Genomic DNA, 24,351 nt, shown 5'->3' with positions numbered 1-24,351 from the left:
TGGGCTGCCTTGGCAGGCCATGGCATGTCCGCAAGGCCGGTCCTTCGGCCCTCCCCGTCCCTCCTCCCAGCACGGCCAGCCCCTTGCAGCTCTCCCCTCCCCTGCAGCCCTGGTGCCTCTTGGCTGGACCTGCGTAAAAAATATAAAAGGCTGTTTTGCTTGGAGACGTTCGGAGGATCCCGGCCAAGCTTGCCATGGGGAGCAGCGGCACCAGGGTTGCGTTGCTGACGCTGTCGCTGCTCCTGCAGCCCACGTCCCAGTTCTGGCTCTTCAACGTCCTCTTTCCACCCACTACCACCCCAGAAGCTCCCCCGACCAACAGCACCCCGCCTGTGGTACTCGGTAAGGTCACACCAGCATGGGCACCACGAGGGGTATGGGTGGGCACCCCAGTGCCGCGCAGCCCCCCTGGAGCCAGCAGTGAGGTTGGGGTGCCACGCTGTCAGCACCTTGGCAGCTCTTGGCTGCAGTGGCCCTTTGCAATCTGGAGCTGGAGCTACCGAGGGGGGGGTGACACACGGCTCCTAGGTCCCCTCCCATCCACTGGGCTGGGGATGCAGGGCTGGCCATGCCCAGCCACAGCTGCTTGGAGCTGGGAGTGAAAGCTGGGCACCCCAGAAAGCAAATGGGGCTCTAAAATCTCACAGCTGGCCCAGAGGGTGTTTTAGGGCTTGCTCGGTTCAGGGGGGGCTCTGCTGGCAGAGGGACAGGGTCTGCAGCACATCCTCATCTGCCGCTTCCCAGAGCTGCTGCTGCCGGTGCAGTGGGCCAGCATCCACCACCCCTTGCTCCCCCAAAACCCACGCCATCCTGTGTCTTCTGCCCCTCCCTGGTGATGGTTAAGTCATCCTCTGCAGCTGCAGAAGGGTGTCCATCTTGTATCCCATCCAACATCCACCCTACCTGGGGGATGGCATAGAGGAAAGCGAGCCTTTGGCAGAGGTGCTGAGGGAGGTGAAAGGAGAGGCTGGGGCATCACCTCCGGGAGGCGGAGGTGGGAGCAGCAGCCACCAGCTGGTACCTCCATCCTGCACGGCTCTGCCTTCCTTTGCCGCTGTGCCATCACTGGGGACTCAAGCTAGGGTTTTGCGATGAAACCTCTGCTGAGCAGGACTGGGTTTTTTTCTCCTTTTCTTTGAATGAAGCCAAGTTTCCCCTTTAAAAAGAGAAGAGAAAAAGCAGAACATCCCTGCTGCAATGCTGAGGGCTGACCCCGCAAACTCCCTTCCCAGAGGCATCAGAGAGCAGGGGATGGTGTCTGGAGCCTCAGTGCCCTGGGGCAGGTTCTGTTTGGCCATGCTGGTGGCCAGGAGACCTGGGTGGCTGTCACCAGGCACCTCTTCTCAGGATGGCTTGTGATGGTCGGAGCATCTCCCTGTGCCCCTGGTACCAGCCTCAGCCCCTGTCCTGTGCCCAGCCTGGTCCGGTTGCCCCATGTGCTGCTCAGCATCCGTGCGTAGCCCATCCCCCTGGGCCAGGCGTCCTGGAAACCCCCAGTGCCCTTGGGACCGCCGATAACCCCTCTGCCCCCACAGGAACTCCCTTAATAATTACCTAATGTCCTCTGGAAGGGGAGGCAGAGCTCAGGGCTGCATGCCGGGGGCAGGGGTGCTGGCTGTGCACCTTCGGGAGCCATCAGAGCAGCTCGTGGTCCTGCTCTTCTTACTGGCTGGGGAGGTCCTCTCTGCTCGCTCCCTGCCTTGTCTTTCCTATGCCAGGGTCCACTGGATGGTCTGGTCCCCAGCCAGGTGCTTTGAAGGCAGGATTAGACCCTCCCTGTATCCCTGGGGAGATGCCACAGAGGTGAGGGAGCTGTGAAGCAGGTTCAGGGAGGAAACCACTACATCCCCTTCACTTCTTGCATGGGATGAGGCTTTTGGAGGCTGCAGCCATGCCCCTGCCACGCTGCAGGAGCTGGTGCCGTGGTGGGTGGGATGGGGCTACAGCATCTCCAGGCCAGGCTGCCCTTGCACCCTGTGACAGGGACAGGCTCCCCAAAACACCTGCACGCATGGACCCTGGGGTGTAGGGACGCCTGAGGCTGGTGGAGACCAAGGAAAATGGGGGACATCCTTCTCAGTTCAAAGATGCTCCTCGTCTGCATCCTTCATCCCCAACGCCAGGCAGTGTGGCTCCCACCCCGCCATGCTTGTGGGTCCCACCACCACAGCACAGCCCGGGTCCAGGTCCCAGACCAGAGCAGGGCAGGCATCTATAGGGACTTTAGGCCACAAAGCAGCTCATGGCATCCTTGGGGGAAGCACCTTACATGGGACACATAGCAGACAGTGCCTGCAGCAGCATTGAAGGTCCACACTGTCCCCAGCCATGCATCGTGGGCCAGTCCAGGACCCACTGAGGCTGTGGGATTCATCACCCAGTGGTCCCATCCCACCAGGCTCACAGCCACTGTCCCCTGCAGTCCCTTTACCTCTTGTCCTCACCCTTGGGGTCAGCGCTGGCACCGGGAGCTGGCACTCAGCTCCTGCACGCCAGCTGGGAACACTCTCCATGGCGTGTGCCCGTGGCACAGGCACACATACCAGGGTGGCACCAGGATGGGTGTCCCATCCCTGCGAAGAATCCCAGAGGCAGACCAGGTGCCCTGGTGATGGTCACCCTCCATTGAGGGAGCCCAGGTTGCACATGTCAGACTGTGAACCTGCTTAAAACCACACTGTGTTTACCATATGCGCTCTTTGCACTGAATTCCTGCAGGATACGGTTCCACTCAGCACCGAACCATTTCAGAGAACTTTGTCAGTCTGTGTGGAGGGTTTAAAGTTCAGGAAAACAGTGCGTGGGCCTCAGGTGCCAGCACCGGGATGACTTTCACCTCCCTGGGGACTCTGTGCATCCCTGATCTGCCAGGGGATGCAGTAGGGCTGGGCAGCCCTGAGCAGCACCGGCTCCTTCCGCCAGGCAACAGCGAGGAGAGGAGGATGGAAACCCAGCCAGGCAGTGGGGAATAATCCGGGATGCTTCATGCTTGTAGGGATTGGCAGGTTTGGACTGAGGGTGGCAGCTCTGAGGATCACCCCATGGGAGAGGCAGCTCAGGGGGTCCCCGAGGATGCATTTTTAGTGCCGCTTCCATGCTCACCCCGCATCTTGGCTCTGAGTGCCCTCACTCTTGCGCAGAGCAGGCTGTTCTCCAGGGATGCTGCTCCAGCGGGTGTCCAGGTGTCCCTAGCCGGGGAGCCCCAGGGGAGCCCTGCTTGGGGGGCCAGGCAAAGCACCAGGCTGGGCAGCCCCACAGGGTCAGTGGGATGGGGTCTGTAGCTGGCTCTGCTCTCCTTCTGTGGTGCCACCAGTGCCCGGGTGTCTTGGGAACCAGCTGGAAGCAAAGTTGGACAAGCCAGACGTTGTGAACTGGATGTGCTACCGCAAAACGGAGGACTATTTCACCATCTGGCTCAACCTCAACACCTTCCTGCCAGTGGGAGTTGACTGCTGGATCGATAACACGAGGTACCGCTCACCACCACCCCGGGAGCTCCCTGGGGAAATGACCTACCAGGGATCTCCCTCCCCTCTCCTCCCCTCCGGCCACGACCTAGCACACATGGAAAACCACAGGAGCACCACGGGACTGTTTGGGAACACAACTGGCTGGCTCCCACTCTGAGCACCCTTCCCTTTCCCATGTCCCTGCCACGTGCTTGTGCCAGCCAGACCATCCTCAGCACCCACTGGAGATGCTGCCACCCTGCCCGGGGCCACAGGACAAGGGGGCCACGACAGCCCACTCCATCAGAGCCTCCTGCCCTGAGATGCCAGAAGACTGGCATGGATGCTGGCTTGGCACAAGTCCACCTCCCCATCCACACAAGACTTGGAAATAGCCACACAGGTCCAAGCTGCCACCCAGTGATCTCCACCCCATCCCTTGGGGACATGGTTCTTCTGCTACTTTCTGTCCTGTCCCCCCAGGGTGGTGTACAACCGAACCTCTCGGAAAATGTCCAATGCCCCAGGGGTGCACATCCGCGTGCCTGGCTTCGGCAAGACCTATTCTGTGGAATACCTGGATCAGAGCAAGCTGGCAGGTGAGAGGAGGAGAGATGTGGGGTGTCCAGGGATCCCTTGCGCTCCCTGCAAATGGAGAGGGGTCTCTGTGTCTCTAGGAGGGACTGGTTCTGCAGAGAGCCCAGGTCACCTGGGAGTGAGAGACATTGGCCTCGGTGACACACTCCCTCCAAGTGCCGGCAGTGACCACCCCATCCTTGACCCCAGCACACATGGGACACATAGAGCCACTACCTCTGGCTGAGACACCAATCTACAGGGCTTACCAGAGGACATTGTGGCCATGACCAGAACCAGGGTGGAAAAAGACTGACAGGAGAAGACAGCAGACCTAATTCCCACTCGTTCTCTGTGCCTGTAGGTTACCTGCACACCCTGGTGCAGAACCTGGTGAACAACGGCTATGTGAGGGACCAGACGGTTCGGGCAGCCCCCTACGACTGGAGGGTTGGACCCCGTAAGTACAGGGTTCGTGGCCAGGCCACCTGTGCAGGGAGGGAAGCAGGATGGCTCTCACAGGCTGGGTGAGCCGGCTAGTGTGGAGGAACCCCTGGACAGGGATGGCTGCCCGTGGTGTTGGGCATTTGGCCTTTCACGGTGCTGTTGTGTGAATGCATGATGGCACTTGTGGCCTCTGCACTTCTCTCTGGTCGGGGCTCCTAGGGTCAGCCCTGGAGCCCTCTGGCCATGAGTGAGTTGGCCAAGAGCTGGTGCCCCTCTTGTCCGCAGAGGAGCAGCCCGAATACTTCCAGAACCTGAAGGCACTGATCGAGGAGATGCATGATGAGTACCAGCGACGTGTCTTCCTCATCGCACACAGCATGGGCAACCTGAACATCCTATACTTCTTGCTACAGCAGACGCAAGCCTGGAAAGATCAGTACATTGGGGGTTTCATCTCCCTGGGTGCCCCCTGGGGAGGGTCCGTCAAGCCCCTGCGTGTCCTGGCGTCTGGTGGGTGACTCCTTGTGTGCAGCCACCTCTTTGCTTTCTTTTCCTCCTGCAGAAATGGAACACTGGTGGTGGGCAGGGAAAGGACACAGTGGTGGAAGAGGTGGGGGACAGATGGCTGAGGGGTCTCTGGAGGCAGCACTCGTGCTCTGGTGCTGATGCCGCTGCATCCCGTAGTGCAGAAAGCACCACGGAAGTTCCTGCCACAGCCCCAACAGCAGAAGAGTGGCCCAGGGCATGCCCTGGAGCTTGCTCTGGTTTCCATGATTGGGACTGGTAGGTTTGTGTGTATGGAAAACTGCTGTCAGAAGGGTCCACCTGCAGCCTGGCCATCCCCCTTCCTCCACACTAGCTCCCTCCAGAAAGCCTGCAGCACACCCTGCACCATGCCCAGGGTCGACTCCTGAGCTAGGGGTGTTCCTTGAAAGCCAAAACACCCATCCTGGGCAAGAAAAGGGCTCAGCCAAAAATCTTGGGGCCAGGGAAGCAGTTTGGGGCATGCTCACTCCCTTCTCACTGCCTCTCCAGACATCTGCGCCTTCACTCCAAACCATACAGCCCTTCTGCAGCAGAGGACATGGAGGCCACCCAAGGGATACTCACACTCCCCTGCAGCACTTGCTTGGATCTCCATGCATCTCAAAGCCCATCCCCCATAAGCTTTGCTGTCTTCAGGCTTTAATCTCCCTTCACCCAGTTCCTCTTAAGTCTCTCTTCAGCCTAGAAAGCCACAATCACTTGCCTAATGCTGACAGCCCAGAATATCTACAAGTCACAAGCTGAGCCTCCAAAAATGCATGGAATTAAAATCATGTGCTTGAAGACTTTAACATTGCATCACCCTTAAGTCATCTCCTCCTGTTTTTCTCTGTTGTCACAAGGGCCAGAGATATTTTTAAGGTAATCTGAGATCATTGCATGGTCTTAGGGCTCCAGACGCACCAAAAATGCCAAAGCTTGCAGGATGCATGTGCGTTGGCCACCCGTTGTCAGCACCCTCATTGGGCTCAGCTCCCTCCTGTCCCTGCAGGCAGGTGTGGAGGTGGCAGGGTTGCCAGGGAAGTCCAGGACTGGGTTGGTCAGGGTCATCACGTGTCCAGGTTTGTCTACACTCAGCCCCTCCTAGCAGCTAGAGATGTTATGCCAGTGAGAAGAGTTTGGAAAGTTGCTCTGGATATCTGCAGCCAGAGGGGTGAGGAGAGAATGAACGGCCATGGGCAAGGCAGGGGTAAGCAGGGGAAGATCTGAGGTGGAACCATACCCCAGAGACAGCTGTCCTTCACTGCTGGATGGGCGGATCCCAGCACAGCTGCCCAAGGGGCACCATTTGCGAGGGTACGTTTTGATGCCGTTTCTGATGAGCCCCTGTGTGTCCTGCAGGTGACAATCAGGGTATCCCACTCATGTCCAACATCAAGCTGCGTGAAGAGCAGCGCATGACCACCACCAGCCCCTGGATGTTCCCAACAAGCCTGGCCTGGCCCGAGACCCACATTTTCATCTCCACGCCCTCTTACAATTACACCTACCGGGACTACCAACGCTTCTTCACCGATGTCAACTTGGAGGATGGCTGGTACATGTGGGAGGACATGAAGGACTTGCTGAAGGGCTTACCCCCTCCTGGGGTGGATACATATTGCCTCTATGGCACAGGCTACCCCACCGTGGAGACATACATATATGACGAGCGTTTCCCTTACGAGGACCCTGTGGACATGATTTACGGTGACGGGGACGACACCGTCAACACACGCAGTTTGGAGTTGTGCAAGCGATGGCGTAACCAGCAAAAGCAGAAGGTGCACGTCCAGGAGCTGCGAGGTGTCGACCACCTTAACATGGTCTTCAGCAACCTGACACTCAGTTCCATCAACGAAATCCTGCTGGGGAGCCCACAGCAGCAGGGGGAGCCAGGGCAGGTGAGATCCAGCCCAGAGGCAGGGAAGGGGGGGAAGATCCTACCTGGACAGAAGGTCCTTAAGGAGCCCAAAAAGAACTGAAAGGAATGAGGGCCAGCTTCCCTCTGTGCTGGTAGCCACCACAAGCTGCCATGCAGGGGAGCAAAGGACTTGGAGCTGAGTTTGGAAGGAAAAGGAGCAAGAGCAACAGCTCAGGTGGATGGGCTGGCACCCACTTCCACACTGATTGGTTTTGCTTTTGGGAACGGCGATTAATTATACTTAAGAGGCTTGTCACTTCCCACTAGCAGGTGGATAATTAACCGCGCTGCCAGCTCATTAACATCACACTTGTGAATTACGGTGTACGCACAAGCCCTCGTCGCTAGCAAGCCATGTTTAGGCACTTTAGACGCTGTGCAGCCCATGGTGCCGTAGCCTCTGCTCACCTGGGACAGAGCAACTCGCGTAACGTGTGCGGGCTCTGACTTACCAGGGCAGTCGCGGGCGTGGCACGGGGGTGGCACAGGGGTGGCACGGCAGGTACGGCTTGCAAGAGCACCTCTGCCGGCCATCAGCGTGCAGGCTGCGAGCTAGGCTCCCCAGGCAAGACTGACTCAAAATCAGCAGATTTACAAAATAATAAACACATTTTGCTTCTGAGCGCTGAGCCTGCCTTGTCGTTGCACAGTGGGTTAGTAAAGCCAGCCGTAACCAAAAACGGAGGCACTCACTGCCCGACAGCACCCCAGGAGCCGGGATTTTTGGAAAAGCCACATGCTTGGTGGTGCAACCAGGGTTGGCGATGCAACTGGGCTTGGTGACATGACTGGGGTGACAATGTGACTGGGGCTGGTGACACGACCGGGGCTGGTGACACGACCAGGGCTGGTGATGTGATCAGCCAGGGCTGGCGATGCAACCGGGGCTGGAGATGCAACTGGGGCTGGTGACACGACTGGGGTACAATGCAACTGGGGTTGGTGGCACAACCGGGGATGGTGACGCAATGGGGGGTGGTGATATGACCAGGGCTAGCAATGCATCCAGCTTGGCAGTGCAACCACCTCAGCGATGCAGCTGGGGCTGGCAAAGCAACCAGGATGGCAATGCAACCAGACTCAGCGATGCAGCTGGGACTGGCAATGCAACTGGGACTGGCGACACAACCGCGGCAGCAATGCAACCACGGCTGGCAATGCAGCCGGGGCTGCAGTGCAAATGGGGTTGGCGATGCAACTGGGACGCGGACACAGCCGAGGCTGGCGATGCAGCCGGGGCCGGCAGTGCAAATGGGGTTGGTGACACAGGTGGGGCTGGGGACGCGCCCGGAGCCCCCCGTGAGAGAGCGCAGGGCCCCGGCCCCGCCAGCGCTCCCCTGCCTCCGCTCGGCTCCGCGCCGCAAGCGGCGCAGGCTGGGCGCGGGGCGGGACGCAGCGGGCAGAGGCGGGGCGCTCCCCTCAGCGCTCCGCTCCCATTGGCTCTGACGCGCCCGGCCGCGGCGCCGATTGGTGGGGCGCGGCGCGTGCTCGGGGCGGCAGCGCGGGGGTCGGCCCGGCGCAGCCCACGTGCCGCCGCCGCCGCGCTGGAGGCCATGGTGCTGCAGCCGGGGGCGGCGGCGGGCGGAGGGCTGGGCCCCCCGCGCCTGCCCGACCGCCATGGCCCGCCGCTCTGCTCCTGCCCGTCCCCACCGGCACCGGGGCCCCGTTGCCCGCGGGGAACCCGGCGTCTGTCAGAAACCGGCGCCGGGATGCGGCGGAACGACAGCGCGGGTGGGCGTGGGGGGCTGCGCGCCGCCGCCTCCCTGCCCCACATCGCGCGGGGGCGGGGGGCGGAGGAGGGCGGCGGGCGGCGGAGCCCCTGCCTGCTCGTAGCGCTGCGGCCCCGCAACGTGGAGGCGGAACGGGAACGGTTCTTCCGCGCCAGCTTCGCCTACGACCCGCAGTTCGAGTACGCCGAGCCGGTGCCCGCCGCCGTGCTGGATAAATACAGAGCCGCCTCCGATCGTTTCGTCGCTCAGGTGAGGCGGGGCCGGCGGGTCACGCGCTGCCCGCGCCGGGGTGCGTCCGCCTGCCGGCGCGGGCTGGGGGAGGGGGCGCGCATCGGTACGGGCAGCTGCCCGGATTCCCCTGCCGGTAGTGCTGCCTCGGGTGGGGACTGGGCGTCCCCCGGGTGCGGGGAGGGGTGCTCGGCCTCGGGGGAGGAGGAGGAACCGGGGGATCGCCCGCTCCCTGCCTTCCTCCCGCCCCGCGAGGGCGGTAACGCGGCGGGTGCGAAGGCGTGGGTGGCCTCGTGTAGGGCGGTGCCGCCGGCTCGGTGCCGCCGGCATGCAGCACGGCGCGACCGCTCCGTGGTCGGGCCTGCCCGGAGCTGGTCCGCGCTCCCCATCAAACCCCCCAGCTGGCTTTCCTCCTGGCTTCTGCTGCCTGGTCTTGCTCTGCTCGGCGTCTTTTGTATCCTGCCTTCAGCACGCTCACCCTAGTTTTTCTTAAACTCTTCTTCAGTTACCTGCAGGAATAGGACGTCCTCCGTGGTTGACGTGGGTGCTGGTCATGTCGGTGCTGGCTGATGCTGCTGGCCTCAGGCTGGCAAGAGCATACGGGTGCACAGCGGTGGTGGGGAGCTGGTGCTCCTCCAGGGACGCCTTGCTGGTATTTTTTTGCATTTGTTGCTGTAGAAATGGCAGACAAGGAGCTGGAGCGCATGGGTGACTGCGTGGGAAGCATTCCTTAGCCTGAATGACCTGGTGGTTAAGTCCAGCTTGTTTTCTGGAAGGCCTAAAGGTTGTCTGGTGTGGCAGCATCCTTAACTTATCAGCAGACATGGACAATAACGATAAGAGTTGGTGTAGACTCCGCTTAAGGAGTCTGTATTATTTTCCTTAAGTGCTTCCATTGCTCATACGCTACTGAAATGTTCCCGGCTCACTCTCTGCCACAGATGATAACAATCTGTGGATGGATGGCAGTGAGCAAACAGCACCCAGCCGCTTGGCGGGGAGGAAACGGGCAGGAGGAGTGTGCTTTCTTGATGCTCTGCCCACAAATGAGCCTTGCTTGGATGCAGGCAGAGCGAGGCAGGAATGGAGCTGCAGGCTCCATCCCTTTGCTTTGTGCTTGGAGCCCGGCCGTGCCCCAAAACCAGCTCGCTCCTTGGGCTGGGCATCCTGCCTCTGGGAAGAGCATCCTTTCGGCCACACAGACCCTTCTTAGCTGCATCCGAGGAAGCCGATTAAAAAACGCTTACAATAAATTGAGACTTGCATGCCAGAGGCATTTCTTTGCACCTCCTAGTTGGGAGCTTGCATCTGGTGTTTCAAATAACAACTTCTTCACCCATTTATTTATTGTTTTTTTTGAATGTTTACTTATTCTTGCGTTACTTCCTATATTATTCCTGAATTATTATCCAGATGATCCAGGCTCTTTCTGTAAACAGCTTTCTAAGCAGTTAGTCATTTCCAGTGCCTGCTGTACCTCTGCCCCAGATAAACTGGTGCCAGCGATGCTGTTGTGGCGGAAACGGTCTGACTGCTGTAAAGACCTCGCTGGCTTTTCAATGTTTTCTTCCTGCATTAAAGTGCATTTCGTTCTCTGAGTAATGCAGTAAAAGGAGTTGTTCAGTGCTATTTCCCCCCTTGCTTTCTCTTTTGGTACAGTTGACTTACTTACAATATAGTAAAAGATGAATAATTGAGATTATTTTTCTCTGTGCATTACCTTGAATGAATGAAATTAAGTGTTCGTAACCAGTGTGAATGGTCTTATCCTGGATCTTAAAACCCTTTGCAAGTAATATTAAGTGTTGACTGTTTCTACCAATGTTTCTCCAAGTTCTCTGGTGACGGTGCGATGGGACAGTATTCGTGTCACTGTACTATGCTCGTATCCTGCAGTAACCTCCTTCCAGTCTCTTTTATTTTGGGAGACTTTTTCCTTGCCAGCGAACTATTAGCTATAAACTGCTTTTATTTTAAAAACCTGCATTAATCATGGAGCTTAAATAGATGAGATATTTTGCTAAGCCAGCATCCTTGGACAAGAGCAGAAAAAACAACACCAGTTCCCTGCTTCCAGCTTGCTGCTTCACCAGCTGCTCTGCATGTGCTTGGGGGGGTTATTTTATTTTTTTTTAATAGAGAATTTAAATAAACCAGAAGTGTTTTTCTAGCCCCGTGGAGGCTCATCACCCTGGAGATCACGTTCCTGGTTTATCGTGCGAATGCCAGCAGCACCAGCACGGAGCTGGGGCTGGAGGATTTGTTATCCTGCTGCATATGGTGGGTGCATGATTTTGGGCTGCCCAGGGATGCTCAGCAGCATCTCAGAAAACTAAACTTGGTATCTTAGGAATTTTCCTCTCTGGCGTGCGTGCTGGAGGTTGGTGGGAAGCGTGCCCTCTGGTCTTTCTTACTCCTGGGCACCAGCTGTGCTGGGTTTCTCTTTAGCTCAGTGCTTTAGGTCCCCTGGGAGGAGAGAGAGCAAGTGGCTGAGCAGAGGTGGGAGGAAGAAATGGTCCTTTTTCTGCTGCAGTCAGCAGGAGGTACCTTGCAGCACTGCAAAAACAATCCTGATCATTCAGCAAACAAAACAAAAAAAAACCCAAACAAACAAAAAAAAACCCAACAAAAAAAACCCACCCAAAACCAACAACACAAAAAAACGTGCACAACTTCTTCTGGAAAGACACAATAAGTGACTCAAGAATAAAAAGCAGCTGTGCAGAGAAGACTGTCCAGGGAAGGAAAATCGGGACCTTCTGCTGGGGCAGAGGAGGCTGCTCACCAGACGCAGACCACAAAACCCCTCTTACAGTGTTGGGTGGTTTGAGTGCTGGTTACTGGTGACGAGCACCCATCTCCTGATCCTGGTGACCTTGGGGACAAAGGAGGGGATGGGACCTCCTCTGTATGGCCCAGCCACTGCCTGGAGACCGTAAAAGAGCAAAGGGGGTTTGCTCAGCAGGAGGAGGTAAAACCTGCACCATTCAGGAGCAGCACTTGGTCCTGGGCTGGGAAGCTCAGCAGCAGCTCAGCCAGGTTTACAGATGCAATAAAACTGCTGGAAAAACTCCAGAATTGGTGCAAAGTCGTCGTCATCTGGTTTGGCGTATATATTAATAGACTGGAGAAAGTTATTGCTTGAAAATGTCTACAATGCAAACTCACTTTTGGGGAAGGAAACGTGCTGATAAATGCTTGTATTTTATAGATGCTCCATAAATGTTAATGCTAATAAAATAGCACGTGCTGCTTTTATTAGAAGGCTGTTGGTGTGCAGCAGGCTGGTTGTGCTGGGACCCTGGCCGAAGAGGAGGAAGTAGCATTGCTGCAAAGGGTGATACTGGTGATGCCCAGCTTTCCTGCCAGGCTTGCAATCCAGCGCTGCAATAAGAAACTCCTGGAGTAAAAAGCAAGCTGATAAACTAGATCTCTTTGTGCAAACACTAGAGTTTGAAAGGAGAACCGAAAGCAGAAAAGATTAAAATAATCACGGCTTTAACCTCCAGAGGCAGCGTGCTGCGATGATGCCGTTTCACTTCTGCTTTGCCCAGTCCCATAACAGATGCTTGCAAGGATGACAAAAAGCAGAAAGAATATGCCGTGGGTCATGCTGATTGCATTAAGTGTCTGTCTGTCCTGGTGGCCACCTCCAGCTGGCTCAGTCTCCTTGGTTTTTTTAGATATTGCAAAACCATGTCTCACTTTACAGGCATTTATCAGGGATTATCTCCACTGCATTTTATTGCATGTGGGATTTTAAGATGTGTTTATAAGCAGGGAGGGTGTTTGCACTGATGTTTCGTTTCTGCATGCAACAGGCAATCAGGATCATTCGTGCCGTCCTGGAGAAGTACGGGACCTACGAGAGCTTCGAAGTTGCCACAGGTGGGAGGCTGTTGAGCAAGTGCCAGATCTGGTCCGTGATCCGAAAGTACATGCAGAAGGAAGGCTGTGTGGGAGAGGTAATCCACATCCCTGCTTTATCGCTTGTAAAATACAGCTGCAAAATATTTATTTTCTGATAAAAAGGGCTCCGATTAAGAAATATTTTGGGTACAAAGAAGAAACTTTTCTACTCTGAGCTGTGGCGTCCTTTCATCTCTGGCTTGGCTGCGTTCTCTGTACCCCAGTGTTAGGATGAGGGTGCTGGTTCCCCACCAATTTCCCTTGATTTTTTCAGTGTATATCTCCCTTTTATGCTTGAGCAAGAGAGAGGAGCTGCAGCTTGTCTGCGTGGCCATGCAGGGAGCATTTTGCTGCGTGCATGAGGCATCAGTTACTGCCATTAGCAGTGGTATGGCAGACATCTCTGACAGCTGCCTTCACTCGCATGTCCAAAAGTAAAGCCAGGGGGGGAGATTTCCTGCTGTCCTGCGGCATGTGCTGGGTTACAACGCTTTGAAACTCCAAGCTCAGGTTTTAAGGCTGGGGAATGTGTGGTTATGATATGACGATAGGCATGCGGGATGGAGGGGGGGCGGGAAGTTCAGCAACTCTTAATCTGATTTCTCTGTGCCCCTAGCAGCATCTAGCATGGGATGTCCCACAGCTTTGGTTAAGGGGCTTTTTTACCCCTTCCTGCTAGCAAGGTGTGGGCAAAATGCTTCCGCCATCCTGGGTTCAAGTGGTGATAAGGATTTCTGGACCTGGTTTTGTTTTTTTGGCTCGCAGGGCTGCCTTTGGCTGTTGGCTGCAGCGCAGAAGGCCGTGCAGTGCTGGCTGGCATGGGGACTTCCTCACCACTGCCTCTCGGCCAGACTGTTTTTCCTAGCTCTGCCCTTTCACCTCCATCTCCAAACAGGGTTATTCGTGAGCATTTCCCTGAAGCATCAACTTGCTTGGCAGTACCCAGTGCATTTCATGCCTGCAAAAGCAGGAGTGAGTGGTTCCCCAAGGTCCCACCTGGCCAGGGGATGTTCCTCCTCCAGCCCCCTGGGTTTGCCATGATCCCTCCCAGGGGTGTCCCTGCGACGTGGATTTGGCACCTTGGCCCTCCTAAGCCTTTGCTTAGGACAGAAGGGATCTCTGCAAAAAGGATCTCGGTGTTCTCCTGGAGAAGCTGACTGCTCATGGCTTGGATAAGTGCACTCTGCGCTGGGTTAAAAAGTGGCTGGATGGCCAAGCCCAGAGAGTGGTGGTGAATGGAGTCAAATCCAGTTGGTGACTGGTCACGAGTGGTGTTCCCCAGGGCTCAGTGTTGGGGCCAGTCCTGTTCAATATCTTCATTGATGATCTGGATGAGGGGATTGAGTGCACCCTCAGTAAGTTTGCAGATGACACCAAGTTGGGTGGGAGTGTTGATCTGCTGGAGGGTAGGAAGGCCCTACAGAGGGATCTGGACAGGCTGGATCATTGGGCCGGGACCAACTGTATGAGGTTCAACAAGGCTCAGTGCCGGGTCCTGCGCTTGGGTCACAACAACCCCATGCAACGCTACAGGCTTGGGGAGGAGTGCCTGGAGAGCTGCCTGGCTGAAAAAGACCTGGGGATGTTGGCTGACAGCTGCCTGAACATGAGCCAGCAGTGTGCTCAGGTGGCCAAGAGGGCCAATGGCATCCTGGCTTGTATCAGGAATAGTGTGGCCAGCAGGACCAGGGAGGTGATAGTGCCCCTGTACTCGGCACTGATGAGGCTGCACCTTGAATACTGTGCTCAGTTTTGGGCTCCTCGCTACAAGAAGGACATCGAGGTGCTGGAGCGTGTCCAAAGAAGGGCAGCAAAGTTGGTGAAGGGTCTGGAGAACAAGTCTTATGAGGAGCGGCTGAGGGAGCTGGGGTTGTTTAGTCTGGAAAAGAGAGGGCTGAGGGGAGACCTTATTGCTCTGTACAACTACCTGAAAGGAGGTTGTAGCAAGGTGGGGGTTGGTCTCTTCTTCCTATAACAAGCGATAGGATGAGAGGAAATGGCCTCAAGCTGTGCCAGGGGAAGTTTAGGTTGGATATTAGGAAAAGCTTCTTCACTAAAAGAGTAGTCAGGCATTGGAACAGGCTGCCCGGGGAAGTGGTTGAGTCTCCATCCCTGGAGGTATTTAGAAGACGGGTAGACATGGTGCTCGAGGACATGGTTTAGTGGTGGACTTGGCAGTGGTGGGTTGACGGTTGGACTTGATGATCTTAAGGGTCTTTTCCAACCTTAACGATTCTATGATTCTATGAAATCTCTTCCTATAATTCAGCTGCCTTTTAGTACCCAGAACCAGTCCCAATACCCAGACTAGCAGCTGGCCAGTCTTACTTGCAGACCTATGCTTATGACTTGCTAGTTGTGGTCTATCTCTTGATTTTATTAATTGATTAAATTCAGCTATTTTGCTCTTCTCTGTTAATCTAAAACCAAATTGAGCTCTGGCTGGACAGAAAGTCATCTTTTTTCTTACACATTGGCATACAACTGGCTTGCTTTCAGTCCTGTGTAATTTTCCCTTTGCTCAAGGGAACATAGGGTTCAGTAATTCTGTTTGCACATCGGCGTGCGAGATATGTGGCTCTATCTGAAACTTTTGCTAAGTGCTTTGAAAATTTTTAAAGTATTGGTTTGTTCATTGCTACCCATTAGAAATTTTGCTGAATTTCTCTGGGACAGGGAAGAGGGAAGGGTTTCATCTGCTCTCAATACAGTGATGTTGGCTAAGCTTGCTCCCCGTACAGGACAAAAACTTGGTGAAACTTCTGCATCGCTGATAATATAACACCCTGTCAGGGGACTGGGTGGTTTCAGACGTGTATCTCCCTTCCCAGGCCTGTATCTGTAATTCCTGACTTTCCCCTGCTGTATCCCATCTGTTCTTCCATGCCGTTTCCTTCCCTGTTACGTATTCATCATGATGGCTTTCTTAACAAACAAACAAACAAACAAACAAAAAAACCCAAACCCAAAAAAACTCTAGCATGGGGGGTTGTGTTAGCCGAGAGACTGATCCGCTGATGCGTCAGCTGCCTGTGCTGCCTGCAGGCCGTCCTGGCAGGCAGCGTGGCCAGGCTGGTGGCAGTCACTGCAGGCAACTGCCCTTTGTCCCCGGCGCTGATCGGCGAAGGCAGGATCCCGCTGTCCGGCACCACAGGCAGCGTGCTTGTGGGTAAGTATTTGCGCTATAATTAACTTTGCGTCTTCAGAGGATTCTTTGTTGGGGTGCAAGCTGCAAATCCTGAAGCTCTTCTGCTTTTCTTCTGGCTCAGGACTGAGGTGACACTACCAGAGCTCAGAGATCTCCATACAGATTTCGGCAGGCTCCCAGCTTGCAGCAAAGAAACCCCTGGCCCTGTTGGTAAGTGCTGCATGGCAATCCCTGGGGTTGTGAAATGTCGTTAGCCTAAATAGCGCTAGCTGGCATCTCCTGGGATCCCATCGATGGTGCCTCTCCACCCTGGAGCTGCTCAGTGCCGGCGCTTTCTTGGCATGTGAGGTCCTGAGCAGATGAGCAGGGAGCCAGGGAGCGGCAGGAGCCTGTACCTCGGAGCTGCAGGAGCCGTCAGCAGTCTTCCCTTGGTTCCTGGGGGCGAGCTTTTTCTCCATCATTGCATCCACAAAAGCTGAGCAGGAGCTTCATGGACCACGAGGATGCGCTGGGGATCCTGCTCAGAACGAGAAAGGTCACAAACCTGGAGAGCTGGTGTTGCTGCTCCAGGAACAGGACTTTGGCCGAAGTCGCAGCCCCTGTTGTAGCAGCATCTGCAAAGCTGGATGGTCCTGAAATAAGGCAAGTGGTGCTGCTCAGTGGGCAGATGGGCTGCTGCAGCCAGAGAAGGGCTGCAGGCAGCGTAACAGGAGCGTGTGAAGCTGTGGTCTCCGGTGATGCTGAGGGTCCCTTCCCATCGCTCCCGGCTGGCTGGCTCAGCATGGGGCGGTACTTGGCACCACTGTTTAATAAGAAAAAAACAGCACTATATCACTGCATTGTTAAATAAGGGGGAAAAAATATAATAACCCAAGCCAATGCCTCTAAAAAGTCATCAGACTGACATCTGAAGAGTGACATCATGGGGTTTTGCCTGTTGTCCTCTCATTGTGGTGGCCCCTGGGCGCATCCATATCGTCAGCTCTTGCAGGGAGACTCCGACCTGCAGCTGTACCCGTGGCTGCAGGTACTCTCAGCCTCTCCGAGCGGCGTCTAATCCCATTTCCCGACCCCTGGATCAGTCCATTTCCGTCCCTCATTCCCCTGCCCAGCTCTATCCCAGGATTCCATCCTTAGGACAGGGATGGGGAATTTCTCTCCAGGCTGCAGCAGCTCTGCGTCTTCCCAAGTCGGGGGGTGTTTCTGCCTGCAAAACCCCTGCTGTTAATTTGCCTACCTGATCGTGAACGCTTGCAAATATCATGCAGCGGGTTACACCATTTGTTGATGCTTCTTTGTCCTGAATCTGCTTCCTAATTGCTTCACTTGATGCCATCGAGCACTTGTACAGGGAAAGATAGTTTCCACTCTGTATAACTGAGTGTTGCTGTTTCTGTGTTGCCTTTACCTTTTCTTCACCATTAGAAAGGAAAAAAAAAAAAAAAAAAAATCAACAGTGCTCCCTCTGACTTGAATGCTTCCTTTAAAGGCTCTGGGGTGTTCTTACTTGGAGTTGTCCTTCATTCCTGGAAACACAGACCGGTGATTTCAGCTGCACCCTTCCCTCTGTGCTCAGCCTCCAGCAGCGTCCCAGCTTGTTGCAAACTGAATTTTTCTGTGCCCTTGGATCTTTCTCCAGACGCTGTATCCCAGGGAATGCTTCATTTTGCATTTCAACCCTTGCTGCCTTGCCTAAAAAGGGCTTGTGCAAGACCTGGTTTTGGTGCTGAGCATCACATTCTCAAGGCTGCTGAGTATTGCATCCTCAGCATCCTCGGCCGCCTCTTATTTTCCAGCTGTTTGCTCTGTTTCTCTTTGCTTATCCTGTGCATAGCAATACCAGATAGGAAAAGAAAAAGGAAAAAAATTGGTTTTGGACTGTTCAGTCCGCCTCCTGTTCAGGCACGATAGTGAAGACTGAGGCACAGCACTTGCCCAGCACAATTTGGCTGGACTCATTTGGTGCTCACATCGCATTGTGTGAGCACATCATTGATGCTGTGGCTTTAGCCATCTCAGCACAGAAATGCCAAGCCTGGTGACTACTGACTTGTCCTGTAGCATAAAGCTCCCCCAAATTAATATAAAAATCAACTCTTTTAAAGCCGGAGCACTCCGTTGCAAATGTTGCTTAGTGCTTATTAAAGTGGGGTTTATCTCAGCTTTAGGGGAGCTCAGCCCTGGTAGGATGCTTGGGTGCAAGCTTGGGTAATAGCAGGGAAAATGCAGTGTAGGGTGTGGGACACAGCATTCCCAGTACAGCAGAGGAGAGAGGCATGGACAGGTGATGGACAGATATTTGGGTTATAATAGAAGAGTTTTTTTCAGGCGTGGGAATAAGGTGCCAGTGCAGATGGGAAGGGAGAGCTGGAGGTCACCAGACTGGCAGAGATGAGCTGCATGGAGCATTTACCCATGTAACACTCAATATAGTTAAACGCCTGGGTTTATACAATATTTCACTTGCATGAGTGCTCAGAGTGTTGTTTTCAGAGATGGCTTTTGAAATTGCACAAGGGAAACTTGAAGAATTTGGGGGATGCCAACCGAGCACCAGCCTCCCAAAACCCACCAGCTGGGCTGATCCCACTGCAGCAGGTCCCGCTGGTACGGAGGACCGGGAGCTGCTGAATCCGTGTCACCTGGGGATGGTGCCTGGAGGAATCCAGAATAACGTCGCCAAGGATGAGCAACTGGAAAATGGAGAAAAGCAGAGAGGAGGAGCTCTGGGAGGGTATTTTTTTTTAATAGGCTGGGGGAAAACAGGTTTCAGAATGAGAACAATTTGTCCTAGGGCAGAAGTTAGTTTTTCTGCCACTAGTTTCCTAAATTCCAACCTCCTTGGGTTTTATTTTTTTCATATAGGGGCAATGAAGTGTGACAAGACAGCAAGATGTGGACCTGGCCTTGTGGAGCACTCCCAGCCAGCCAAGCATCCTGTATCCTGGTAGCAGAGCTCCAGCTGACACAGGGCATCATATCCAATGCTCCCTGTAAGAGCCGCAGGTCAGGCAGCAAAGACCTGGGGACCAGGGACTGTCACAGGGTCCAGGCATCAGTTCTGTGCTGCAGCGTCTTCAAGGGAGCAGGAAAAGTGCTGCGATGATGAAATGTATTCCTTATCTTTCTTTTGGTTTAAAGTCTGTTCCCTGGCTCGCCCCTTCCCCTCCCGCATCCCAGGATTTCAACCTCTGCTAGTCGCACTTGGGATTGCTATGTCGGATGTCTGGGCTGTATTCCCATCATGCGGAGCTGGCCTAAGAGATGGGAATTGGTTAAAATCCTACCAAAACCAGGTTCATTTGTACCTCCTTATTTCTGCTTGCACTGAAGCAGTAACCTTCCCTGCCTGTCATAGCTCCAGACGGGACTGTTAGCAGAAGCTGGCGCTGCTGCCAAAAGTCTTCTCCCTGCCAAGAGCCCCCCATGGGAGCTCATGTGGCCAGGGGTGATGATCTTGCTGGAAACTAACCTAGAGTATAAAACAAGTTTTAGTCTGGATCAGTTCCCTGCCTCGGTTTGTCCCCGGTCACTAAGGACCGTGGCTGGACCCTTATTTATTTTGACTTGCTTACTGGAGCAGAAATAAAGCTCGAGGAGATACATGCAAGTCAGAAGTGAACTGCAAGTCTTTTCTTGGAAGGGTTTTCTTTCACACTGGGGTATGCTAATCCAGGTAAGCAATTGCACTGTAAGTATTTTCTGCTGTTCGTTTGCCCAGTGGTAGACTCTGCTCTGTTACATTGCACTTCTGGCTTTCACGAGCAGCTTTGCAGAATAATAAACCTGGGTTAAAGCAAACTCGTTCAGTCTCCTCTCCTTTTTTTAAATGAGAGAAGAAATGCTGCATAGTGTGCGTTTGTGCACCTTTTCATCCTGAAAAGTGTCAGCTGTGAAATAATAGATGGTTTTTACAGTTAATATGGATGTGACGGAAGGATTTTGAGATTAAACTGGTATGTGCCCAAAGGTCCTGAGCATTGCTGCTGCTGCACCTCACACGCAAGAGCTCCCAGGGCTGCAGCAGAGCCACATGTCTCCTCCAGCAATGCTGCGGCTTCGACTCGCTGCAGATCTGAAGTTGGATGGTTAGAAAATGCTGCTTGGCTGGCACATTAACTCATGTTAACATAGAGCAGCTGTCTTGGCTCTAGCACTTGCGATAGCCAGGTTTCTGAAAAACAGATGTGTTTTTCTGTATAAAGATGTTCTCCAGTCCTGCGCATGCGTTGCCCGTCCGTGCTGTGAATCATGGCCGGCACATGCGGTTCCTGCTGCGAGGGTGGGCTGGTGTGGATCTGTCCTCGCTGCTCTTGTCTTGGACCCTTGAAAAGGAGAATCTGCAGGAGAGTCCATGAAAATGGAGCCAGAGCCTTGGTTCCCTTGTGGGCTGTTTATTGGGGGGGGTCTAGAGGTTGGACCCATAATGAAGCAGGCACTGTTGGTTTAGAGTGGGGTCAATGTGATGACCGAATTTACTGCACTGTCCTATGCTAGTGGGGGTGCAGGAATGGGACGAGGCAGGTCTCTGGAGGATGCCCATCATGTGTGGCCGTAAAACTGTGGGGAACCCATGGGAATGAGCTGGGGCGGGGAGGGATGCTGGAGGCAGAGGGATGCTGGAGCCAGGCTGCCCAGGAGCTACCTGCGCCCCCCATGGTGCCTGCTCAGGTTTCCTGGCTGTAAAACAGTTAAAGAAGTTACTTCATCCCCCCCTGTGGCTTCATCCGTTTCCTCTCAGCATCCCCTCAGCACCAGCAGTGCCCTCCCTGCCTCCTCGCGCTGTCTGTGGTTTCTTTGGGGAGCTGCAGCACAAGTCAGTGATGGTGCAGCAGTGCCACCTGTCGCGTCGGTGGCTTTTTCTGACCATCGGCCACCACCTCAGCCTCTGCTTAGAGTCAAGACCCAGCTGAGCATCTCCTCCCAGGGCAGTGCTGATGCCAATTGCCTCCTTCTTCTGCAGGTGGTGGTGCAGCTCACCGATGACCTCCTGTCGCAGGCAGTGATGATGGTGGAGGACAGCCGGCCAACGTTGGCCATCAACCTGGCCGGAGCCCGGCAGCACTGGCTGGAGGGGATGCTGCGCCACGAGATAGGTCAGCAGGGTGACAGTGGGGCAGAGCGGGGGGATGCTGTGAACATCCTCTGATTGTCACTGGGGTAACAGCCTGGGGGCTGCGGGGACTACGGGGCAAGGTGATACCCACTGGGTCCTGCAAGGGCATCCTGGGTGCGGGGGGGGTGCTCCTGGGCAGGTTTTGGAAGGGGCTGAGGCCACCTGGGTCCCTCTCCACGTGCGGGGCAGGGGGGTGTCGGGCACCCCACCCATGCACTCACATGCCTGCCCCAGGCACCAGAGCAAACAGGTGTCCCATGGCACCAAGACTGGAGCTGGTACCTGTGGGTGCTGGGTCTCAGCCCCAACCCCAGTGACTTGGGGGACTGGGGGTCGAGCTTTTTGGAGGCTGCGGCCAACAGTGCTCGCTCCCATCCCCCCTCCCCAGGCACCCACTACATCCGGGGGGTGAACAACACCCACCAGCCCTGGCACAGCTCTGAGGGCCGCAAGCAGTACAGCCTGAAGCCCGCCAACCCCACGGAGGAAGGCTTGGCCAGCCTGCACAGCGTCCTCTTCCGCAAGCAGCCCTTCCTGTGGCGGGCAGCCCTGCTCTACTACACCATCGAGCGGGCCAGCCGCCTCTCCTTCTCCGCCCTCTTCCAGGACCTGGAGCAGTACGTCCAGGATGCCGGCATCCGGTGGGAGTACTGCGTGCGGGCAAAGCGGGGCCAGACTGACACCTCGCAGCCAGGTACTGCTCGGGAGGTGAAAAGCCCTCGGGTTTTGGAAGGGATTTTTTTTTTTTTTTTTTTTTTTTTTTAAAAGAAAAACAGAGGTGGGTATGTTTTGCTGCTGGGTGGGCTGAGCATCACTGACCCCATTGCCACAGCAGCCTTTGAAATAGTGGCTCTGCCCACCGGCCCCAGCTTCCCTACCCATTCCCAGCACTACTCTGCTACAGATTTAGCCTTGTCTTTAAGGCAGTGATCTTTTACATGCAGCCTTGGCACATCAGCTCTTTGGCTGCTCAGGGTCAGGTGGGGATGGATGGGCCCCCTCCGCAGGGAGACCCGTAAGGTGGTTGCGGTCTGATGGGAGCGACTCATACAAGCTCCTGGGGAGGCAGCAGCCAAAGGAGAGGAAAAAAATCAGCATTTTGGGGGATGTATTTAGATTCTTGCAGTGGTTTACCATTTAAAAAGAAAATAATAAATCCATCAGGAAGAAGGGTGAAAGCATCCCAGTGAGACGTTTGTCATGCCCCCCCCAGCCCAGGACTCTTGCTGCACCTGGCCGCCTCTGCGGTTCCCAGCACTGCTCCCCAGCGCTTGGGGTGCTCATCCTTTGGGCTGCAGCAGTCCCGGCCACAGCACCAGCAATGCCTGAGCCCTGACACACTCATGTCGCCGCAGTCCAGCACCATCACTCTAATTATTGTGGTCAGCAGACATTTGGGTGAGCGGAGGGCAGTGGGGATCCAGGCTCCCACTCCCCAGCCTCTCCTGCTCTTCCAGGCTGTTTCAGTAAGGACCAGGTCTACCTGGATGGGATTCTCCGCATCCTGCGCCATCGGCAGACCATCGACTTCCCGCTGCTGGCTGCGCTTGGAAAGGTAACGGCTGGGGGGGAGCGGCTGATCCCAGAGCCCCATCCCATCCCAAAGCTCACATGGGCTCCCACGGTCCCATGTTTTCCTGAAAACAAGCCCTTGGCTGGAAGCCCTTCAGCTCTTTGCCTTTCCCTGTGCATATGGGTTTCCGTGGAGCAGGGGAAGGCATGGATGCAAGGAAGGATGGGACAATCCATCCTCCTCTGTGGGACACCCTTAGAGAGAGGGTTAACCAAGCAGGTTAAGCTCTGCTGGCCATGCTCCTGGCCCTCTGTCTTGGCCACACTGGTCCTGCTGTCCCCTTTCCCTGCAGCAACAGAAGAATGACCAAAACCACAAATCCTTGCAAATGCCTCCCTGAGCAGCTCTGCTGTCGCCTCCCCGCAGGCAAGGAGGGGTGTTTGGGCAGGGGGTGGGTGACTCAGATGGGTTGCGGGGGAGCCAGACCCCCTCCTTGGATTGGGGAGGCAGGTGCTGACCCCATCTCCCTGCTTCCCATTAGGTCTCCTATGAAGATGTGAATCGGCTGAAGAAATTTGGGGTCCTGGAGAAGGCCCGCATCCCCCATTTCATGCAGGACCTGGAACGGTACATGAAGCAGCTGGACCACATCGTCACCACCAATGGCCTGAATGAGGAGGAGCTGGAGCAGCTGCTGCCTGACTGAGGGGCGTTCCCCCAAATTGGTGCCCCAAGGGTGTAACTGGTGCTGTTTATTGGATATTTATTGGGGCTGGAGCCTGGAGGAGAGGGCAGAGCCTGGGCCTCTTCCCCTGCGCCCGGGTGGCCACTCTGCATGTACCGCTGTGTAGGGTAGCGTGGCCGAGAGGGCCGGTGTGGTTAGTGTTGACGTGTTCCCCCACACACACCGTCCACTGTGCATTTTGGGGACGGCTGCGTGGCTCCCTCCGCGTGGCTTTGGGGAGCCAGAGAGGGTTCAGAGGGAGGGAGGGCAGAGCTGGGGAGATGCGCTGGTCCCCCAGAGGTGCAGGAGGCTGTGCTGGGGTAGCTGCAATGGGGGGGGGATGCCCTTAGGGTACCAGGAGCGCTGCCAGCAGTGTGAGGGCACCTGCTCGGGGCCAGCCGATGGGGCTGGGGGCTCTGGGCTGTGCCTGGCAGCCCTGGTAGGGAATAAGGCCTGCCCCATGTATGCGTTTCCCACTCCCTGCCTGTTCCCTCATGCCCCCCACCAGCAGCAGGAAGGACTTTAATCCCCCAAATACCAACCTCTGCTCTCCACTCCCTCGTAGATACTTGCCCACAGTTAACCATTGCTCTGCACCCCAACTACAGCCTGGCTCTGAGGCACAGGAAGACTCAAGGTGGGGATCGGGCTTGATGTAAGGAAAAAGCGTGTAATAAAAATGATGTAATGGAAATAATGTGTGGGCAAAAGGTTGGGGATAGCATCAAAAGCCAGACTGGCACTGCTGTGAACACTCACACAGGCAAAGCTGCATGGCTCCAAGCTGGTGCGTCAGGAGCAGGAAGGGGTCACCGGAGTGTGTAAAACAACATACCGGGCAGGGACAACATTAATAAATCAAAGCAGGCAAAAGCAGAAGCTGCCCTGAGCTGTTCCCGGTCTCTTAACACATGGTCTCTGCAGCAGCCATGGCACCCCAGCTGTGCCACCCCAGGAGCATTGCTTTAAAAGAAAGAGGGGGGAAAAAAAAAAAAAAAAACCACGGATTTAGTTTTGGCTTCTTTTAGCTGTAGCCTTTCATCCCACTGAGCTCCTGCGAAG

The 24,351-nt window shown here is 55.3% G+C and overlaps 2 protein-coding genes across 2 annotated transcripts; both read left to right on the top strand.

Annotated features, from left to right (window-relative positions):
- Positions 1 to 194: 194 nt before the first annotated feature.
- LCAT (lecithin-cholesterol acyltransferase) lies at positions 195 to 6,982 on the top strand (the record flags this gene model as incomplete). Its single annotated transcript, XM_082320028.1, has 6 exons — positions 195 to 342; positions 3,314 to 3,470; positions 3,933 to 4,048; positions 4,390 to 4,485; positions 4,758 to 4,982; positions 6,360 to 6,982. The coding sequence occupies 6 exons, from the start codon at positions 195 to 197 to the stop codon at positions 6,980 to 6,982; spliced, it is 1,365 nt and encodes a 454-aa protein (XP_082176154.1).
- A 1,492-nt stretch (positions 6,983 to 8,474) lies between these two features.
- On the top strand, positions 8,475 to 23,458 carry MATCAP1 (microtubule associated tyrosine carboxypeptidase 1; the record flags this gene model as incomplete). Its single annotated transcript, XM_082320027.1, has 6 exons — positions 8,475 to 8,900; positions 12,701 to 12,844; positions 20,900 to 21,032; positions 21,441 to 21,746; positions 22,510 to 22,607; positions 23,107 to 23,458. The coding sequence occupies 6 exons, from the start codon at positions 8,475 to 8,477 to the stop codon at positions 23,269 to 23,271; spliced, it is 1,272 nt and encodes a 423-aa protein (XP_082176153.1). The 3' UTR covers positions 23,272 to 23,458.
- Between the last annotated feature and the right edge of the window lie 893 nt (positions 23,459 to 24,351).

The sequence above is a fragment of the Platalea leucorodia genome (assembly GCF_965183815.1).
Source record: "Platalea leucorodia genome assembly, chromosome: 8".
Classification (NCBI taxonomy): domain Eukaryota; kingdom Metazoa; phylum Chordata; class Aves; order Pelecaniformes; family Threskiornithidae; genus Platalea; species Platalea leucorodia.
This window is presented reverse-complemented; position numbering and strand designations above follow the sequence as displayed.